Source organism: Diospyros lotus, chromosome 15 (genome assembly GCF_014633365.1).
Source record: "Diospyros lotus cultivar Yz01 chromosome 15, ASM1463336v1, whole genome shotgun sequence".
Classification (NCBI taxonomy): Eukaryota; Viridiplantae; Streptophyta; class Magnoliopsida; order Ericales; family Ebenaceae; genus Diospyros; species Diospyros lotus.
In genome coordinates this window covers 28,468,470-28,491,272 of record NC_068352.1, presented here as the reverse complement: position 1 = coordinate 28,491,272, position 22,803 = coordinate 28,468,470, and the positions used below count along the sequence as shown (strand labels likewise).

Genomic DNA, 22,803 nt, shown 5'->3' with positions numbered 1-22,803 from the left:
ATGGAATGGCACTAGAAGCCCCAATGCGAAGAAGACAGAGAAAGAAAGGCAGTCGACAAGGAAGGAGGATGTGCAAGGAAGGGCAATCGGTGAGGAATGAGGAACAAATCGTTGAGAAAGGAGGAACAAAAGGGCATTCAACGAGAAATAAGGTGAAGAAGAACAAATCAGTGTTGTGTTTGCTTGAAGGAGAGGGCATGTCTTTTGATAAACCCTTACCCGAATTTGCTCTCAGGATGGCGCCAATTTGACAATCAATTTCTCACGCAATATTAGTGTAAGTAATCTCTCGATACGAATTATTCGGGTAGTGTAGACTTTTCCCTCTTATCATTCTTCTGCCCTTGACACCCATTACTTTCGGATAGTTAGGCCCTGGCTTCCTCTAAAGCATCCGTCGTACCTATCTCCTCATCTTGAAAATATCCATTGGAGATATGAGAAGAGAAAAAAACAAACGATGAGATAAGATGAGTGAGAGAGAGAGAGCAAACCAAATAAGCCACGTGAAGAGAGGTAAATGAGGACTATTTAATTTGTGTATTTTCTCCTATTAATTAATTATATTTAATATTTAATAAGCTAATAAAAAATTTAACCCATCACTGAGTGAGAAAAAAAAGAAAAAAAAATAAATTCAGAAAATGGCCCCAATTTCATGATTTGAATTCCATAATTGTTGACAGTTTTACATTAATATTTTTATATATTTACTTTTCTTAAAGAGTTTTATAATAAATAATCTATGTAAATTATTATTATTATTTTTTTGTTAACATATCATCATGAGTCCTTCCTACTACTCGACCCACGATTCTAACAAGAGATATAAATTAGAAAATCCAGTAACAAATTTCTATTTCTAGCCTATTTTCATAGACGTAGAAGTGACCTGATATTTTTTTAATTTTTAAGATAGTCTTTGACTATTGAGTTTTCTTCCCTATTCAAAGTTCAAACACAAAATTTGAGAGCTAAAAAAATAACACCCCACTCTTCTTTTGTCACTTAACCCATGCCTTGGGCACGTAAATTATTATCATGCGAGATGTGTGTGGATATAATGTGTAATTTTTTTTTATTTTAAGAAAAATTTAAAAAAATAAATTATATATTTGATAATACTGACAAATCGACCCCACTTTGCAATTACTACTAGTGAGCCGCATCATTGCATTGCATTGCATTCCATTCACGCGCATCTTTCTTTTCTATTGCAATTCCCATTGTCCTTTAATTCTGTCAAGAGTTAGCTGTCAAGTTTTGCTTTCCAATTCCGCGGAGGGTAGCTTTAAGGCGGAAGAAAACAGCATCTTTCTTTCGTCTGTAAGGATTGGAGCTTCGTCGTCTCCCCTGCATCTGCATGCTGATGCTGTGGTGGATCTGAGATCCAAAAGCTTTGGTTGTAGATCGATTAGGTACATCTCTATCTCTCAAACACACCAACAGCACCAACTACTCCCTTTCTTCTTATTATTCTCTTCTCTCTATTTTCCCTTTAATTTTTACTTTACAAGAAGACCTACTCAGTCACCTCTCTCTTCCCTCTCTCCAGCTGCTTCTTCTCATTTAAGACGAGGTATTCATCTGTTCCTTAATTATCTCTCTCTCTCTCTCTCTAGTTCTTTTATTTTCTTTGCCAGTTGAATCAAGATATGAGTTCGAATGGTACCAACCTAGATAGAATTATAAAGACAGAAAGAAAGTTGAATATATTGTTTTCTTCTTCTTAATATCCAGACGCACACACAAACACATATAGCTACCTCTTTGAAATCTCATTTCACAGGACAGGAGGAAATTGCTTTTGACAAACATCATGGATGCGTGTGTGGGGAAGATTGTCCAATTGCTCGCAGATGGCTTGATTAATTATGTCAAGCGCCATGGGGCCTATGTGATTCGATACAAGAACAAGGTTCAGCTACTCGAACAAGAAAATAAGAGGCTCGGTGAAAAAAAGGAGAGTATCCAAGGAATGGTGGGTAGAGCCACAAACAATGGGAAAGCCGTTGAGACTGAGGTCTCCAGTTGGCTAAAGGACGCTGAAGACATGGAAGGAGACATCACCAACATCCTGCATCCACAAGAAAACAGAGAATCCTTCAAGTGTTTTAAGGGCTGCATGTGTCCCAACTTAATGTGGCGTCACAAGATGGGTAAGGAAGCTGACAAGAGGAAGCTGGACGTCAGCGAACTGATAAGTAGGGGTGACCGACTACTGAACTCGCCAGTGGCACGCGATGCACCTTTCCAATGGGAGCCGCATTTTGATTCTTATGAGTATTACACCAAGTTTGACTCAAGAGCTTCAGTTTTTGATAAAATCATGGAGGCTTTGAAGGATTCTGGGGTTGACATGATTGGGGTCCATGGGCCTGGTGGAGCTGGGAAGACGACGATGGTGAAAGAGGTTGCCAAAGAAGCTAAGAAACTAGGAATTTTTTTTAAGATTGTGATAGCAGTTGTGTCTAAAGATCCAAACACCTCAAAACTACAAGAAGAGCTTGCACCCCAATTGGATCTCAAGTATAAACAAAGAAGTGACTCAGGAAGAGCGGATGAGTTACGAAAGACATTGTTAAACGGGAAGAAGATATTGGTAATATTGGATGACCTTTGGCAAGGACTAGACTTGAATGCAGTTGGAATTCCTATTTCGGGCCCTAGCCACAAAGATTGCAAAATTTTGCTAACCTCGCGTAGAAAAGATGTCTTCAAAGTGATGGGCGTTCATTCATATTTTTCCATTGGGTACTTGGCGGAGAACGAAGCATGGGAGTTGTTTACAAAGGTGACAGGAGATTTTGGAGTCGATGAATTGATAGCAAGAGAGGTGAGCAAGAAATGTGGAGGTCTGCCTATCGCTATCGTTGCAGTTGCAGCTGCATTAAAGGACGAGGAAGAGGTTGAGTGGCGCAATGCACTTCTCCAATTAAAGAATTCCCCCCTAAAATACATTGAAGAAATTGATCCAGTGGGTTATACCCCCTTGAAGTGGAGCTATGATTTTCTAAAAGACGAGGATGCAAAGTCGTGTTTCTTGCTCTGCTGTTTGTTCCCTGAAGATGCTGAGATTTCTATTGATGACTTGGTTAAATATAGCTTTGCCCTGGGGTTCCTTAGAAGGGTGGATACGCTGAAAGATGCAAGAATTGAAGTACAAGCCATGGTTAATAAGCTGAAAAGGTCTTGCTTGTTACTAAATGGAGAAGACGAGAATTATGTCAAAATGCATGACGTTATTCGTGACCTTGCAATTTCTATCACAGAGGTGAAGCAAACAGAACACAGCGGTGGCCAAGATTGGCCAAGACAACAACAGTTCATGGTAGATCACGAAATTCGAGTGTGGCCGAAGAATGATGCCTGGAAGCAGCACACAGCAATCTCATTAAGGATCAATAATGACAACTTTCCTTCTCATTGCGGCGTGCTCGATTGTCCACTAGTGCATACCCTTGTGTTGAAGCTTGGAAAATCTTCACGTATAATTCCGAATGACTTCTTTCAAGGCATGGAGGAGGCAAGAGTTTTAGATTTGGAAAGCATATCGTTGGAGCTCCCATCGTCAATTTTGGAGTTGTATCATTTTCGGATGTTACGTCTAAGGTATTGTAAATTATTGGGAGACTTGACTACAATCCAAAATTTAAAAAATCACATTGAGATACTTAGTTTTGAGGGATCTGAAATAAAAGAGTTGCCACAAGAGATTGGAGAATTGACTCGTTTGCGGTCTTTGGATCTGAGAACGTGGATGCTGGAGGTGATTCCAAAGGGTGTGATATCTAATTTGATCCATTTAGAAGAGTTGTATGTCTTAGGCAGCTTTAGTGGATGGGATACCACTGTAAATGGTGAGGGAAAGAGTAATGCGAGCATTGCTGAGCTGAAATCATTGACTCAATTAACAGTTTTATATGTTAGTATTTCAGCAGAAAGTTTCAAGATTATGGTGCAAGGATGCCCCAATTTATTTGGGAAATTGATTAATTTTGCAATACTAATAAACTCTCGCTCGTCTTTTATTAATCGTATTCAAACCTTGAATGTTTTGGAAATTCGTGATATTCATCGTATAGATGATGAATTTCATCTCTTGATGAACAAAGTTAGTGTGTTGACGTTAAGGTGGATTCCGCATTTGGAAGGGCTGATGTTACAATGCAAGCCACAACTAAAGTTTATAGCAAGTGGTGGGGGACCTTTTAGTAAATTAACCTCTTTAGAAATTGATAACTGTCACGGTCTGAAATTTCTCTTTTCCTCCTCCATTGCCAGAGAACTCCAACAACTTCAAAAACTGAAAGTATCATGTTGTAGCAAAATGGAACAAATAATTGGAGCAGTAGATCATCATCACGGAGATAAAGTAGTAACTGATGAAGCAATTATTTTCAGTCGATTGGTGGACTTGAAGTTGTCGAGTCTTTCACATTTTAAAAGCTTCTACCCCAAAATGGAGAAGACAACAACTGAGAAAAACCTTCCAAATTTTACCGCAACAACAGAATCTATCTTTGATGAAAAGGTATGTATTAATTTTTAACGTGTTATTTAATTTTTTATTTAAATTATTTTTTTGAGATGCTGTTTGATATAATGTCACCAACAAAATTATTTTATTCTTTAAATTATTTTTTATCATTTCAGAAAATAAAGTTAGGACAAGTTAACTATTACTTTTTATTTGTATTGTCAAACTAACTCTTATTATCCATTTTTTATTTTTGTGTTGATAACAATAAAATCAAATATTAAAATACAAAAGTATATGGCCTAATATTAAATTTTATATGACAGGTTCTTTTTCCCGTCTTAACACGTTTGGCGATTTATAAGTTACCAATGGAATATATTTGGAACAACCAAGCAATTCAATCCCCACGATTGCAAAATTTGGAGAAGTTAAAGGTTTTCAATTGCCCTTATGTGACATTGTTAGTTGAAGAGCTCAATCCTAACATCCAAAATCCTACAATTAAATCTAAATTCAATAATGTGTTCCCAAAGTTGACAGATCTTGAGTTATATCATCTTCCCAAGTTGATGAAAACATCGCTTAGTGATGAGGACTACTGTTCCTATGACGATTCTATCGATGTATACCTAAAAAGGATATCAATTATAGGTTGTGATAGTTTGACACATGCATTTTCAGCTTGTGTTGCTAGACATCTTGTGCGCATCCAAGATTTACACATACAAGGTTGTCCCGGAATGGAAGTGATAGTGTCAGAGGTCAAGGGAGAAGGAAAGACCGATAATGGTACAATTAAGTTCAATAAATTAGAAAAATTGTGGCTTGAAGATTTGTCAAATCTCAGAAGTTTTTATAAGTCCAAGTCTGAAGCATCACATTTATTTAATTACCAAGTACGAATACTCTAACTCTTCTAATTGGCATATGTAATTAAAACGAAAATTAAAATTTTTGTTTTAAAATATCAACATACATCTATAATGTATCAAGTCTTAATCCTCCTTAGAAGTTAAATATACTGACATACAATAGATAATTTTATTTTAATTTTTATTATTTTCACTAGTTTAGATTACAAATGTAGTCCTAATAAAACAAGTGTATATTTCACTCAATTTAAGTTCTATCTTCTATCATTATTAATTAGGTATTATCAAAAGTTTATTTTATAATTTTTATCCTTTCTTTTGATCTTATAATTATAGTTTTAACTCTAACTACGAGAGTCTCTATCTCTAAACTAGAGTTTCTTAGCAAATATGTCACATCTATGCTTTGGCCATTGGCCACTGATCAAGGACGCCCCTAGTGGACGACCCATCCTACTATCTAGTAGTTCCAAATATTGGATTTTTGATTAATATAGTACTAAAACTTCTCTTGATTTTCTATCTCTTCCATAGCCACCTCTAACGTTGATGGCCACCATCTCGTTCATCAACGTTGATCTTCTCACTCAACCTACAAAGGTCCTTCCCTCAAATCTCATTCTCTTTACCCTTGCTTTTCTCATCAACGACTACCCCTTTCCCTCAACATTAACCACCAAAAACCACTCACAACCACCATCACACCTATAACCTCCCTTAACCCCACACAGCTCTTTCGGAAGCACCTCGCACAATCCCTTCAAACTCTTAAGAGTTCCCTTGCAAATCTTACCCATAATCATTCTCACCCTACTTCTACATAAATGGAAAACATTCTCTTCCTTTGCTCCCCCGAAATAAGCCCTCAATCTCACCATTATCCTCACTAGGAGGTCCTTTGCACTATCATTGGTATAGAGTTTAAAATTGATGTTCATTCCATGACCCCTGGACACTCTTCTTCCTCAATTTCCCAAGGTTGGCCCCTTGATAAGACAACATTGCGATTCAAATGGTGGTTTTCTATGACCCTTCCTAATCAGCACATGATAATGATGGAGTTGTCATGCTCTGATAATATTTAGCTTGTTTGTTTGTTTTAGTTTTTCTTGATGCTGGGTATTTTGTTTCTAATTTGTATCTCAGCCTTGTTGGAAATTTTTTGGCTTTGGCCAGCTTGGAAATAGCCTAAATTCCAGCAATAACCTTTTTAGGTCATCTTCCTTCCCTCCTTAAAGAGGCGTAAGTTAATTTAGTTACTCCTTAAAGAGGCGGAAGTTAATTTAGTTACCCCTAAGAAATATGATGATTTTTTTTGCCTTGTTAATTTCTACTAAATCCCCCCCGCACAAGGCCTGCCCATTTTGCTCTGCTTTTGTTTTTGTGTTCTTAGGGCTTGTTTTCCTTTGGTTGTTGTTGCTCTAGGACCCCTCTTACTTAGCCAACTTGCTTTGTTGGGTTCTTTTTCCTTTTGTGAGCTTTGTCTTTAATGTATTTTGTAAGAAAAAAATTAAAAAAAATCTTCATATTAATGACAACACTATTGTACACATTAATCTTTCAATTAAAAGTGCCTTTCTCTTACATATATAATTGCTATTAAGCTCATAAAATGAACATAATAAACCCGTGAATAGTCCAAAAAATTAATAATAGGCAATTTGCTTCATATATTGTGAAGGAAAATGTGAAGTATAATATTCATTCTTGTTGATGATTGCCATCATAAATGAAAGAAACTAAATTAGAATTTATGGTAACAAACTTCAACGCATATAAGTAGGCATTATTTAATTTTAAACAAGTATTATTTTGAAGTTTATAGAAAATCTATGAATTTGTAGATTGTAAGAAAGTAAAAATTATATATATACAAATTTTAATTTTTTATTATTTATTCTAAAAATAAGAATGGTAATTCCTAGATATTTTAAAAACATGAGTTTTTGCAGGTTGCTATTCCCAAGATGAAAACTCTTCGTTTGGAACGCTTGAATTGCACAAGACAGATACAACTCTGGGATCTAGTTATCACACAAGAATATCTACAAGAACATCCATATGACGTGACATTAATCGGATGCCAAGTCTCGACCAAGGTTTTATCTCATCATTTGAATCAAAGCTTTAGAATGATCGACAATTTATGCTTAACGAATTGTCTGGGGTTTAAACATCTTATTGACCTTGACGGGACAATAAGCGTTGGTGAAGAGAAGTTTGTTGATGCGGGAACTTTACATCTCTCTGATTTACCTGAATTGGTGTCTTTGTGGAATAAGAATCTTCGTGAAATTAAGGGTTTTCGAAGCTTAACGATCATAGCTATCATGAAATGTCCCCAAATGAAAAGTCTGCTTACACATTCCATGGTTATGACTCTTCAACACCTAGAAATGCTAAGGGTGGAATCTTGTGAAATGATGGAAGAAATTATTATTATTGATGAGAATAATCTTAATATTGTAGGGGAAGGAAAGGCAACATGGCAGATTGAATTTCCAAAATTAGAATGTTTGTGTTTATATAATCTACCAAACCTCAAATACTTTTGCAATGATGAAAGAGCTTCCTTTAGCTTTTCATCCTTGTGCGAGGTTAAGGTGAGGAATTGTCCAAAAATGAAGACCTTTGCATCTGGACAAATTTGCTTGCCGCCAAAGATGATACGAGCCTTGGTAGATTATGAAGACAAGAGACAATATGAAGAGGTTGAAATTACAAATCTTAATGCATTTTTGGAGGACAGGTAAAATTGTAAAATCATATACAATTTGTGGGCACTTGCTTTATATTTACTCATATTATTTTATATATTTTTTAATTTGTTCTATTTTGAAATTCTTTGAATATTAACTTCCCATTTTTTCGTGGAATGAGGATAGGAACCACATGGCGAAAATCATACACTGGGGAGACTCACGCAGCCGTTATTTTATGGAAATATTTTAAGTCCATTGGGTGCTATTGGTAGGTACCTTTGAATTATTTTCCCTAGGATGATCTATATTTATAGAGTTTTGTTGTGAGTTGTTGCTTTGATGTCCTTCTTAAGGTCATGGGTGTTTGCTAGATTGCGTTTGGACATTGTGCACGTGGTTACATATATATATGTATATATTTATATTGTTCATGACGTTGGGATATGTAATGAAGGATTGTTTTCTATTATTAAATTAGTTATAACAAAGTGTATGCTTTCTTTGAACTTTTAATTGAAGAATTTGTTATAAATTTGGTTTGTGTAACAAAATTAAGGATTTTTTGTTTAGTTGGGTCAAATGGATATATATATGTGTGTGTGTGTGTATAAACTCGTTTATTTACAATTATGTATTTATTTTTTGGTACATATCACTTTTTTATCTTTGAATACAATTTATTTAAGAAATGTTATTCCACTTATGATTCTTAGAAAAATAAAAAGCTTACAGAAATTGCTTGTAATGCAAAAATTAATACCTTAACATGAATCTTGAGAGAAATAATTTGATCACATGGTGGAGCAAAAATTTGACTTATTCAGTCAGAGAGCAATAGTTTCTTCATGTCACCCCACTTGTCTAAATTCTATTCATAGCGATTATAATTAAAGTTTAATTTTTATCAATATTTAAAACACTAGCGATTATAATTAAAATTTATATTTATCACCATTGAGGATCAATTTGGTGAAACATGTCTGACAAGTAACAAGACTATTTTCTATTTTCTCTTAATGAGCTTATAACTATAGCTCATTCAATTTAAGTGCTTTTTAAGTTTGACATAATAAAAATTATCTAACACTCATTCTAGCAGATATTTAGAGAATGAAAAATGTTGCCCTAATCTCCTTCCTTGGTGGTGGCAATGTTAAAAATTATGGTTTGCATCAATGCACCACCACCCAACATGACTGTTCAATGTTCATATTTCCTGTATACGCTATAGTTAGCCATTATCCTTACCTTTTATATGCTATAAACAAAAATTGATTTAACAAATTACCAAGTTATACTGCAGATCCAATTTTACCAAGTTATCATGAGGTACTTGTTGCATGCCACCAGAAATATGGCTTTTAAGGGCTTTAATTTCTTAGGATCAGTTTTTTTTTTTTTTTTTTGGGGGGGGGGTCTAAATGACATATCAGATACCTTTTTCCTTTTTCATTTTTGAGGATCAGATCCTTATTGACATTCTTATCAGTTTTTGTTGTCATTTTATAAATGAATATTTGTTTAATTGTTTAAAGTACAAAATGATGAGGTTATCTGTTGATATGATGCTTGCAGGAAAATGAACCATCTGTTTTAAATGAGCCTGATGTGAATAACAGGTTTGATAAGGTTGATGGGTACTTGTTTTTAAGTTTGGGGTTGACTTCAAATCAAAATGCTTGGGCAGGTCCTGATCACTGGAAGTATCGAAAAACAAAAGGTGAGAGTACGCAGAGTTGTAGGCATATCATTGATTTGCACAATACTCTATTTGCAAGAACTGTTTTCTAGTTATGCAACATTGAATCTGTTTTGCAGATTCAGAGGGTCCTCCCAGAGAAAATGGATCACCCATGACAACTAAGAAACCTAGAAAAAACAAGCAGAACTTGATATTGATTTTACAAAAGCCTTAGACAATCAAATACTGGATGTCTTTGCTCATCCCAAGAATCCCAATTCACTACTTCTGCCAGCAAATAGACCACTTGTAGCACGACACTTCCAGAAGATTGCCATTATCAGCCAGAGGAGCTTGTCAAATTATTTCTTGTGCCTAATCTCATGGTAATGTGGCTTTGATTATGAATGGAGATATGATTTACCATTTTTGACATTTGATAACCTCTTTATGATATTATTTTCTTTTCTTTTTTTATGGTTGAAGTGCCTTGGGAAGAGAGCAAGAAAGTCGTCAGCTAAATAATCTGAGCTCCAATAATGATAGTAGTCTTTGATATTGAACAGTTCCACATGATGTGAAGAACTCTCTCTCAACACCCCCCCCCCCCCCCCCAAAAAAAAAAAAAAAAATGAAGGAAGATATGACTGTAAGAAACTAAATGCTTAAACTGAAAGCAGAAGGTTTGTATTCTATAATCTGTATAACTGAATTATGACATGTTTATATCTTTATATTCTGATTCTGTGGCAGTCTGTGTGCTCACAAGTTCAAACTGTAGGAAAGAGTTAAGGTTGTAGACTTGTAGTCTTGCAAAGTTGAAAGGTTTATAATGCCAACTGTTGAGGCTGAGGTAATTGGCACCATCACATAAATAACTGTATCTAAACAAGGAATTTAGACATTCAGACTGGCAGTCTCATGGTTTTTTACATATGAATCCAAATGAGGATTTACATCATGGAGTTCCAATTGCTCATCATAATATATGGCGTGTAGCCTGTGAGGTATCTTGAAATACTTTTTCTTTTTTTCTGTTTTTGGGTTGGCTTTATAAGACCATATTGGGGCCTATCAAAAGTGATAAGAGCAAGAACAAAAAGAACTTGATGGGAAATCCTTAAACATGGCATAGAATATAATGACTTTAGGGAGGATATGACAATGGATAGGAATGGTTGGAGAGGTAGAATTCATGTAAGCCAAGTCCACCTAGTGGGATTAAGGCTTGTGATTGTAGTTGTAATTAGGTCCATGGGATACTTGACATTTCTTCTCCATCATATGCTTCTAAGATTTGTTTCTGTATACCTTTGATTTTTGGTCATCAACCTCATATTTAGAACTCTTCCATTTGATAAATGGCAACTGCATGGCTTAGAAATCAGACTAAATTTTTTCTCCTTGTTTTCTGTTTAACATATGTCAAGTACTAATACTATTATTGATTGAAAAGCAGAAAATGGACTATAAGACTGCAATAGTTAAATACTTTCATATCTAGGAATTCCTCTGGATTAAGGCCAGTAAGCCTTTTTATGCTTTGTAGTAATACTTTTTTTTTTTTTAAATCTCTTGTAGTTGGTTGCATCATATATGCGATACTTTTCTATCTTTTGGTGTTCTTTGGTAACCATGAGATGCAATTTCTTTTGAGAAAATGATTGTTACTTTTAACCTGACTTATTGCATATAATTCTGACAACAATTGAGGTTGTACATTTTCTGATTGCGACATTCTGTCTTGCTAGAAGACATCTTTCTTGTTCATTAACCATTACTAGTTTGTCTTCCCATGCCTCAATCATTTCTTTCTATGTTATAGAAATACGTAAAATATACTTAATGTATTGTTATTCTGTGGATTTTTTGTGCCTGATGCTGCCTTCAGAGGAATGGAGTGAACAAAGAGATGATATGGACCATTGCCATCATGGGATGATGAAAATGGATTTGATGGTCAATATGATGATGGAGGTGTTCATAGTGATTTGGAGGACTCAGACACACTCGTCTCTCAGTCTCGTCAAAATGGTTTATAATTATTCATTTGGTGATTTAATAGTAATGGCGTGTGCACAAATAGCGATTTATTATTACTTATAATTTTATGAGTTTGCATCTACCTCTTTATATTAGAGGTAAATATTGAAAAGAATAGTGTATATGTATTTTATAAGCATTTTGAATAAATGTGTGCCTCATGTGCATAAGGTTTCCACTTCATATTGTGTCTAGTGCCTAGGCCCCAAGCACTCTTTGCACCTAAATGTGCCTTGTGCCTTTGACGATTTTGATGTTAGCTTATCAGATTCTATTTTATGTATATCTGGAAATTGATGATAAAATATTCATATGTTGTATTCAACTCAGGCTGCCATAACTTAGAACAAAAGAAAAGAGAATTCAAGTATTGTTTCCCATGTTGGGTCAAGGAAAGATGAAGGATAAAATTGTTACTCCTTTGCTTAAATTGAAATAACTTACTTTTGGTCCCTATTGGTGATAGCTTCAAGTTTCAATTTCTTCTTATTTTTGGTAAATTTTACTAACCTGAGAACCTAAAAGAAATATGCAATTACATATTTTTTGCCAAATCATACTGGTGTGCCTTGAAATTGCTTACATTTGCTTATGCTGCTTCCTTCTTGTATCAGGTAAATAAGATTGAAGTACAATATGACAAAAATTCTAAACAAGTTGATGTCCAGGCACTGAAAGGTACTCTTTGGGACTGTTTACAAGAATCTAAACAAGCAAGTATTCAGGTAAGATGTAACTTTTTATCCTAGTCTTCAGTCTTCAGTAGCATCAGATGTCACTATTGAACGATAGTTCATTTCCTCAAAAATGTCAAGTATTGTTGGCATTCTCAATCTGCCGTGGCAAAGAGCAATTATTTTGTTTTCTGCTTCGTATTATTTTGTTCTGTTTTAGATAAGTCACTGTTGTGGTTTCATTTTCAGAGTACTCACTCTTTCTCCCCATCTTTCAGCCATGTTGCGTCATGCAGTTTGCAGATGAAACTGAAGTTGTGCAAATAAAATTGATTGGACATTTCTTCTACAAAACCCTAAAATGGAATCATGATAAGACTAGTGGGATTAAGGCTTGATTTGGCATTGTATTAGAAGGTAAAAGATACTGGAGTTCACAAAATGCTAATAATTGAATTAAAAAACTCAACAGCTATTGAGTTGGAACTAACTGCTACTTAACTATTTAAAAATACAAGTCTATGATCTGTTTTCTAGGTATTAGAAGATACCATTTGAAAATAATGTGGAACCCATTCAGTTGCTCCTTTCATGCCCCTCCACTTGTGTGATTTGTGTTACAGCTCTCTCTCTCTGTGTTATTACCTAATTGTAAGTTACCTTTTGTTCATTCAAGGAGGAGAAAGAAATGGTATCTTTCAAGAATGTATTGGCTAGCTTTCCAAAAGACTGCAGGGCGGCTGCAACACTCAATGATATCTCGCCCCATTTGTGTTTTATTTGCCTTCTGCATTTAGCCAACGAGCATGGACTGAGAATCCATGGCTGTGCCAACTTGGACGATCCCAGCATACATTTTCCACCTAACAGAGGAACATTTCCAAGTGAAACAGTTTAATGCTGCGGTTTTTGTTGATTTTTTTGGTATGGTTTTGCTGTGTACCTGTATCATTCATAGTTCAAGATGAATGTACTGTAGACCTGTGCCATCATTCTCATGCTAGTTCAGGAGAACCTGGAACCTGGCACTGTCAAAAGCTTCATGTTGTGTTCTGTTAACACTGATGTTGAAATCTTGTACAGATCTTGCTGACAAACATTTTTGTCTTGGACAGCTTAAAAATTGGAATGAGCCGTTCACCATTCCAACTAATTCTGTGGATCAGTATCTGTCTACTAGATTGTTTGGTTTTTGTTCAGTTTTCACATGTTAATTTTTTTTTTTAAGTTTTTAAATTTTTGGGCTCAACTTCTGTTTCTAGCTGGAAAAAATTAGTGCAAAAAACGAAAAACAATGAAATCAAATGGGGGCTTAAAAGTGATTGAAGTTAGCGTTTCTGCTCAAGGAACGAAGAGCCCTAGAGACCTCGTAAGTGGATAGAATGGTTTTGCATAAGCTGATATTTTATTGATTGAAATATCTCAAAAATATGAAAGCAATATCAGAAACTTCTAAAAATATAAAAAATAAAAGTTGATGAGAAGAGGGTACTTTATCTCATGGTTTTGTTTCCCTGGTCTTCCTCAATGTGACAAGCTCTCAACAGTGGAATACTTCGATATGGCTTTGCTGTGAAACATTTAATAAATCCGGCTACTGTTTTCTATTTTATGATGCTTTTATAACAATAAAACATGAATATGCAGTAAACAGGAATCTGTTTCAAAAATTAGGATCGAATCAAGTCAAGGCATGCCCTTATATATTCAGTACTCTTATCCAATTATATTTTTGTCCAAAAATAGGGCTACATCAATAAGCACAATATTCCTTTTAGCTTTTAAATATAATCCAGTATTGATTTGGCATTTTATGATAACAGCAGACATGAAAACTACTCTTAAGCTCTTACAAGTGGAACCCAGTTAATTAACAGTTAGGGATGGGGCAATGGTTTGCTGACAAATGGCCATGTTGAAAGCCAAGAAACAAATTAATACTTCAACGCTTAAAATTAATCAGAACGGATCAGATAGTTCAACCTTGTTGATCAAATTCATAAAAACTTCATCCCGCTTTGCGGTCGGACATGGAAATTAGAGAAATGTGTCGTGTACCCATTCGCAAGACAGCATACTTGAGGCATCAGCTTTTCACACAACTGGAACATTTTCCTGGGATTGAGTCAGAGTTTTGGCAACTCCTTTCCATCCTCTCTGCCGAGCCCTTATCTGCCAAATTGCGGTTAGTTTCTTTTGTGCTGATAAAGCTGCTTCAGCCTTTTCCCTTGCTTCTTCACAAGTTTCCATCCTGGAATTGCATTTGTCTGCCTCTTTCTGATATTGGGATGTTATCTTCTTGGCCTCAAGCAGTGCCATGTCAGCACGCTGCTGACTTTCCGAAGCTTCAGCTTCTCGTAGCTTCAGCTCAGCAAAACTATTCTCTGTGTCTTCGCTCACTTCAGGATCACGGCTTTGCATAATCTGCATGAGGATATGCCAACACAACAGAAAAAAGGTAGGACTTAAAATTCAAACATGCAGATGTACTTGTATGCTCATTCTAGATATAAGTTGCAGGCCCTTGGAAAAGCAGGCTTGGCGTACTTTAGGCAGACATTAACTCAAGAATTTTTCATATCTCAATCTAAGGTCATTCCCAGCGTATGATAAAGTTGTAACATCATATAAATCATGGCAAAATTGATATAACATCATATACAGTGTTCTAAAACGCGATAGGCGCTAGTCGGGTGCCAAGCTAAGGCCTAGCACCTAGGCGGTACATAAAAAAATTATTTAAATAAAATTTATATTATTCTAAATACACATACATAATATATATTCATATATATATAAATAAATTATATATAAAGAGAGATTTATATATATATAAAGTTATAAACACATATATATGATATACCTATATATTAATATAATTATTATATTATATATATATAATATTATGTATATATAAAGGGGATTAGGCTACAAGAGGCAATGGCAATGTTGCAACAGAGAGAGAGAGCAAAGGCTGAGACTGAGAGAGAGAGAGAGAGAGAGAGAGAGAGAGAGAGAGCAAATCATTTGCAAGCGGCGATGGCAACGTCGATGACGACTGCAACTAGAGGGAGCAAGCGGCGACGACAGCGAGTTCACTATCCACAAGAGGCGGCGGCGATGTTCGACGAGAGAGGCTAAGACACAAAGAAAAAGTGACGAGAGATGGTTGGCGATGACGGCAACAGAGAGAGTAAGCGGTGACGGCGAGATAAGAGAGAGAATGGGTAAGGGGGAAAAAACCCTAAATCTTCTTAGGCGCAGCAACAAAGAGAGTAAGCGGCCGTGGTGATTCATGGGGCTAGGCGGCCGCCGTGGCCGATTAGGCTACGCTCGGCAACGATTAGCCGGGCTAGCGCCTAAGGAGGCCGAATAAGCCAAAATCGCGGTGGCCAGGGGTCGCTTAGGCCGATTTTTAGAACACTCATATATATATATATATATAGTATAAAATTGTGCCTCACTGATCTGGTCCAAAGACAAAAAGAATAAAATATAGAGAGGTGCTAATGACGAGCAACAATCTAAAAATAGGAAAAAGCATCAACCTAGCTTCATCCTCAATGTATCCTGAACTTTTTGAACATCACTTACCAATTAAACACTTTGACGAAGATAACGATTACCTCCTGGCTCTAGGTTAAATCACTTGTAAGTAAAAAAGTAACCCAAAAACTCTTTGCAAAAAAAGAAAAAGAAACTCAAAATGATAGTTGACCATCTTTTTCATCATCTGATTTTTGCTACCAGAGAATTTCCTTTTCTGATTATTTTTCTCCGCAAAGTTCTCAGGCTACCTACATGGGTCAAATTGCAGGCTGCTGGAATCATCTTCTTTTTTCTCGGGTAATAAAAAGCTGCTGGAGTTAAAACATGCATTCTAAGTTTTTTAAAATATGAATTTTGGCAAACATAGTATCCTCGGGAAATTATAGAATCCTTCAAGTGATTTTAACTCAGTTGAGGTCCAGTATAAATGAATCACTATCAGTCTGAAAATCAAACAAAGATACAATAATGGGAAACTCACCAGCAAATGAAGCATTGGTCAGTCTTGCAAAAAAAGATATTCAAAGGATCAAAATAAGCTCATGTTTCAGAAAATTGACACACTGTCAATACATGCATGGTAACATTCAGTTTTTTTAACTTCAATATGCAAGTAAATGTACATTGCAACAACATTTGGTTGGTGCATCAACACAAGGAAGCAAAAATGTGAGATATAAACAATACAAGAGATATGGCATTTGGCACTTATAAATACAATGGCTCAATTCATTATCATAGAGCATGTAATTATGGACTTTCATGAGTGAAAAACTAATTTAACATTTCATTGTTCTCAATAAGCTGAAATCATAAACAAAATCTATTTCATAGCCCAAATCCATTGTATTGATAAATTTAACAGGATCCAGAAACAATATTACAAAAATCTAATGGATAGTTTCCTTCCCCTCCCCCTGCAATTATTTTCCCACACACTATATATAATGTCCTTGGATCATGTAGCCAACTCCACATGGTGGGATTAAGCCTTGATATATTGTCTTCTATCATGTATACTCTTTTCAAGTAATTGCAAAGACTACTGAGCCCAACCTCATCTTTGAATATTGCATTTGTATGCACATACCTATCTACAAGGCAGATTGATTGGAGTTTTCACATGGCTTTAGCTATTCATAAACCTAAATTATTATACAAGTTTCCTCCAATCTTGCAAAACTGGAAACTAATTAGGTTAGCCCTTTTTAAGCATATGAATAGAAAGAATTTGTTACATTAGCTTTTTCTTGCCTAGTTATAACTAGGTATTTATGTTTTCTAACTAACTGGTTTAAATACAATCTAATCTCCATTTATTGGTCTGGAAAAATATGAACTTATTTAAAATATCACAATTGAATCGATGCAAAAGAAACTGTTGCGTGAGATAACATCTATGCTAGAGTTAATTACCTAGTCAATTGTTAATTCTAGTTCCTTGCGAATTTCGGCATTTCATATTAACATTTAGCATATATACTGCCCCAAATTCAAACCGGCTACTTTTTTTATAAAGTTGCAAAGCTTACTGATTCGAAGTTTAGAAAATCAAACACTTCTAGATGTATTCAAACTTAACTCTTCCACGTAATTAGACAAAAAGGGACAAGCTGCGGTTCTAAGTCAAGTAGATTGATTCGACATACATCTAAATTCGAGAAATCATTTCAGAACGCAATCATTAAAAACCTCAGTTAAAACTAAAAGGAACGAAGAGATCCAACAGATTTAGGATCGACACAGCAACTGAAGTGGAAAAAAAAACGAAGAGATCTGATCTAACGCAAGCATAAACGGAAACCTTGGGGAATGGAAGAAGCGGCTAAGAAGAACAATCGCATTGACAGGAGGAGCTGTCAAAAATACTCATGAGACAGAGATATTTGGAATAATACTATTACTCCCATTCCATTGATGTTCTATATCCACATTATATACAAACTACAACCAACGTATAGCCTAATTCTTCTCCTATAATTAAGGGATTATTACAATCATATATTGCAAGTATAATTGCTAAGATTATGGGGATGATTTGTAGGAGATTATACTGGTGATTCTCAATACTCCCCCTCAAGTTGGTGCATATGCATCTATCATGCCCAACTTGTCTAAGCATTCATGGAAACCTTGACTTGAAACGGCTTTAGTGAGAAAGTCTGCCAGTTGATCCTGAGACCGAACATGAAGAATATCAACAATCTTTGCCTCCAACTTTTCTTTGATAAAATGCCTATCAACTTCAACGTGCTTTGTGCGATCATGTTGAACTGGATTAAATGCAATATCACAAGCAGCTTTATTGTCACAATATAACTTTATGGGCTTGGTTGGTTGCATCCATAGCTCTGCCATAAGGTTTCGAATCCACAATAACTCACATATTCCTTTAGCCATTCCTCTATATTCTGCTTCCGCACTCGATCTAACCACCACCTCTTGCTTCTTACTTATCAAAGTGACAAGATTCCTGCCTACAAATGTTAAGTAACCCGAGGTGGACCGTCTATCAACAATTGAACCGGCCCAATCTGCATCAGTATAACCTTCTATTGTTAAGTCCTTCCCCTTGGTAAATAATATTCCTTTTCCAGGCGCACCTTTCAGGTATTTGATAATGCGAATAACTGCATCCATATGTGCTTCACTTGGAGACCCCATAAATTGACTAACGATACTCAGAGCATAGGCCAAATCTGGTCTAGTATGAGAGAGATACAACAAACGTCCAACTAATCGCTGGTAACGTTCCTTATTAGCAGGACCTTGATCAGGAAACACTCCCAGTTTCACATTTTCTTCCATTGGAGTAATCGCCGGCTTACATCCTGTCATCCCTGTTTCTGCCAACAAATCTAAGGCATATTTTCTTTGAGACAAAAATATACCTCTCTTCGACCTAAGTACTTCAATGCCAATAAAGTACTTTAAGTAACCAAGATCTTTCATGTCAAAGTCACGAGCAAGATTCTTTTGTAGAGCTTCCTTTTCGGCTGGATCGTTCCCAGTGACGATCATGTCATCGACATATATAATAAGAGTAGTAATCTTGTCCCCTCTATGCTTAACAAATAAAGTATGTTCGGCATTGCATTGTTTATACCCGAATTTCCTCATTGAACTTGTAAACCGGCCAAACCATGCCCTAGGAGATTGCTTTAATCCATATAATGATTTTTTTAACCTACAGACTTGCTTGCTTCCTTCAACTTGCAACTTACACCCCAGAGGTAACTCCATGTATAGTTCTTCTTGGAGATTTCCATGCAGGAATGCATTCTTTACGTCAAATTGAAATAGAGGCCAATCATAATTTGCTGCTAGTGATAACAGGACACGGACAGTATTAATCTTGGCTACTGGTGCGAAAGTTTCAGCATAATCAACTCCATATGTTTGACTGTACCCTTTGGCCACTAGACGAGCCTTAAATCTTTCAATCTCTCTATTTGACTGGTACTTCACTGTGAATACCCACTTGCATCCAACTGGCTTCTTCCCTATAGGTAGGTCAACAACCTCCCATGTTGAATTTTTTTGAAGAGATCTCATCTCATCATTCATTGCTTCCTTCCACTTGGGGTCATTCAATGCTTCCTACACATTGTTAGGAATAGAAACACTAGACAATTGATTTGCAAAGGATGCACATGTCTTTGATAATTTTTGATAAGATACATAATTATTCATGGGGTATTTGACGGAAGAATTAAGGACAGGTTCATAAAGAGATTTGGGAATTCCTCGTGTTGTTCGGTTGGGCAACACTCGAAGAGTATTCTCATTTGTTACCTGAGGCATAGATTCGATTAGGATTGATGTTGAAGGAGCAACGCTGGACTCGGTGGGAATGGATATTGGAAGAGCAGTTCTCGAACCATCAAGTGAAAGCAATTGATGTTGTGGTACTGAGGAAGGAGACAAAGCATTATCTTTAGATCCAACAATATCTCCACCATCCAAATTCCCAAATATCTCACTACTTCCCCCATTTACTACATCTTCATTTGTATCTCCATCACTAAGGTCATTATCACTGTCTTGGAAGCTGGTAATCACGGCATGTCCTCCATTTTGACCATCACTTAGCTCCCTTGTTCCATGCATGTCCACCTGATTCTCCCCCTGACATGCATAATACATAACTTGTTCATGAAATCTAACATCCATAGAAACATAAATTTTCCAGGTCGGTGGATAATAGCACCTATAGCCCTTTTGGGTTATGGCATACCCTACAAACACACATCGAAGAGCACGTGGTTCAAGCTTATGTCTAAGAGGCTGCGGGATATGCACAAATGCTACACACCCGAAGACCTTAGGAGGTAATGACACCGGAGGAGGTATGGTGATGGTGTTTTTCATAACTTGATATGGAGTCTGAAAATTTAGGACACTTGAGGGTAAGCGATTAATCATGTGAGTAGCGACAGAGAGTGCCTTCCCCCAAAAATGAAGAGGCATCTTTGCCCCAAATAGCTCAGCCCGAACTATTTCCAAGAGATGGCGGTTTTTCCGTTCCGCTGTACCGTTTTGTTGAGGAGTATAACTGCATAAGGTTTGATGGATAATACCTTGAAGATCTAGGTATCGTTTCAATTCCTGATTCACAAACTCACCACCATTGTCAGTCCGAAGCACTTGGATACGCAATTGAAATTGGTTAATTACCATAAAATTAAAATTTCTAAACATAGTAGTAACCTCACTCTTAGTTTTCATTAATGATACCCATGTCATACGTGTATGATCATCAATAAATGAGACAAACCATCGGGCACCACTCATAGTAGGTATTTTTGCTGGACCCCATACATCCGAGTGGACAAGCATAAAAGGAACAAAACTCTTATTCAAACTTAATGGAAATTGAACACGATGACTTTTCGCCAGTGCACACACATCACACATAAAGTCATTAGGAGAACAATGAGAAAATAAGCTACGAAATAATTTTTTCAAATAACCAAATGAAGCATGACCTAGGCGTTTGTGCCATAACCAAACAACAGATTTATTTTTTCCATGAGTCTCATCCATCGAGAAAGCATGAGCTAGTGCTTGAGAGTTTATAGGCGAGACATCAAGATAATACAGCTTCCCCTTTCTAGTACCACAACCAATTGTCTTCCGAGTCTTGAGATCCTTGAAAACACAATGGTTAGGCCAGAAAATCACAATACATTGTAAAATAGTAGTTGTTTGGGATACAGACAGCAAATTATGCTTAAGAGATGAAACCACAAGTACAGAATCAAGATTAAGATCATTTGTAAGAGGAAGTGAACCTTCACCGATAACGGAAGAGGACTTTCCATTAGCAGTGGAGATAAACAACTGGTCAGATGACTTGAGGGACTCAATAGATTTAATATCAAATGTCATGTGATCCGTAGTACCCGAATCAATTATCCATGAGCTATTACTAACCGTTGCAGAAATATTTGAAGACTTACCATTGTTACCTAATGTAGTATGAAGTGCAACGACATCATCAATAGAACCAGATCCTGATGACTCGGCTACAGCAGTCACAGAATCAGATTGGGAACGTGCTGGTTTTGAAATACGCCTACTTGGTGCTTTTGCAGGATCCCACCATTCTGGATAACCTATGATTTCATAGCAGCGGGCTTTTGTGTGACCAACTCCACCACAGTGTACACAATGACGTTCAGATTTCTTAGTAGATGAGCCTCCATTGTTATCTACTTCAAAACTCTTCGACTGAGTTCCAATATTGACACGGTCAGGTATGGTTTGACTCCGCCGTGGTGGAAGTCCAGAACGACGAGTAGCCAATGCAGTGGCTGTCCCAGATGATTCTGATTCAGCAACCAGTAAGGTGCGGCGAGAAGCATCTCTGCGCACATATGCATAGGTAGCTTCGCAATCCAAAGTTGGATCCTTCCTGAGGACCTCGCCTCTGATTTGATCAAATTCAGTATCCAAGCCATTGAGAAAAATATGAACTCTCAATCTTTCCACAGATTTTCGATACGCTAGAATATCGTCGGGATCCTTCATCTCAATCTTGTCGCGATGGTCGAGTTCCTGGAAAATCTCAACCAACTCCCCATAATATGTGGGAAGAGATCGACCCAATTGTCGAGCAGCAAAAGCTCTTTGATTCAGAGCAAATATTTGGGTCTCACCTGACCCATCGTAAAACGTCTTTGTAAGCGCACTCCAAATTTCACAAGCAGTACGGAGACGTAGATACCTTTTCATTATTTTCGGTGACATTGATGTTAATAGCCAGCCTTTCACCTTCATATTTTCGGCATACCATTTCGAATAAGATGGATCTTTTTCATCAGGAGGAAAGGATTTACCAATGATGAAATCAAGTTTTTCACGGCCTGCGATTTGCATCTCAATAATCTGGGACCAGATGTTATAGTTCTCTTCATTCAAAATAATGCCAGCATTGAATCCAGCGTTCTCGGATTGAACGTGGATGACTGGTGAAGGGTTTTTGGGTGTGGATGAGCCACTTTTGTCTGTAGCCATGTCTTCGGGTGGTTCAGGAAATTTCGAAAGGGTAGAAAGATTCAAGGTTGAAGAAGATGATTAATCTCAAAGAATTTCGAGAGCTATGGGAAATCAGACTGCTCTGATACCATGTCAAAAATACTCATGAGACAGAGATATTTGGAATAATACTATTACTCCCATTCCATTGATGTTCTATATCCACATTATATACAAACTACAACCAACGTATAGCCTAATTCTTCTCCTATAATTAAGGGATTATTACAATCATATATTGCAAGTATAATTGCTAAGA

The 22,803-nt window shown here is 36.4% G+C and overlaps 2 protein-coding genes across 4 annotated transcripts; one reads left to right on the top strand and one right to left on the bottom strand.

Moving 5' to 3' along the window:
* The first annotated feature begins 1,192 nt into the window (after positions 1-1,192).
* On the top strand, positions 1,193-13,608 carry LOC127791745 (probable disease resistance protein At4g27220). 3 transcript variants are annotated; one of them, XM_052321728.1, is made up of 7 exons: positions 1,193-4,534; positions 4,807-4,917; positions 7,308-8,104; positions 8,241-8,325; positions 9,633-9,777; positions 9,876-12,506; positions 13,132-13,608. In XM_052321728.1, the coding sequence occupies exons 1-4, from the start codon at positions 1,820-1,822 to the stop codon at positions 8,305-8,307; spliced, it is 3,690 nt and encodes a 1,229-aa protein (XP_052177688.1). In that variant the 5' UTR covers positions 1,193-1,819; the 3' UTR covers positions 8,308-8,325; positions 9,633-9,777; positions 9,876-12,506; positions 13,132-13,608. The 3 variants fall into 3 exon arrangements, with proteins under 3 accessions (XP_052177688.1, XP_052177689.1, XP_052177690.1); XM_052321729.1 differs by lacking the exon at positions 4,807-4,917; XM_052321730.1 differs by lacking the exons at positions 4,807-4,917; positions 7,308-8,104; positions 8,241-8,325; ... (1 more) ...; positions 9,876-12,506; positions 13,132-13,608 and adding an exon at positions 5,165-5,373.
* Positions 13,609-14,165: 557 nt separating this feature from the next.
* On the bottom strand, positions 14,166-15,110 carry LOC127791751 (uncharacterized). Its single transcript, XM_052321766.1, has one exon. It carries the CDS (start codon positions 14,883-14,885, stop codon positions 14,550-14,552), a length of 336 nt encoding a protein of 111 aa, XP_052177726.1. The 5' UTR covers positions 14,886-15,110; the 3' UTR covers positions 14,166-14,549.
* Positions 15,111-22,803: the final 7,693 nt, after the last annotated feature.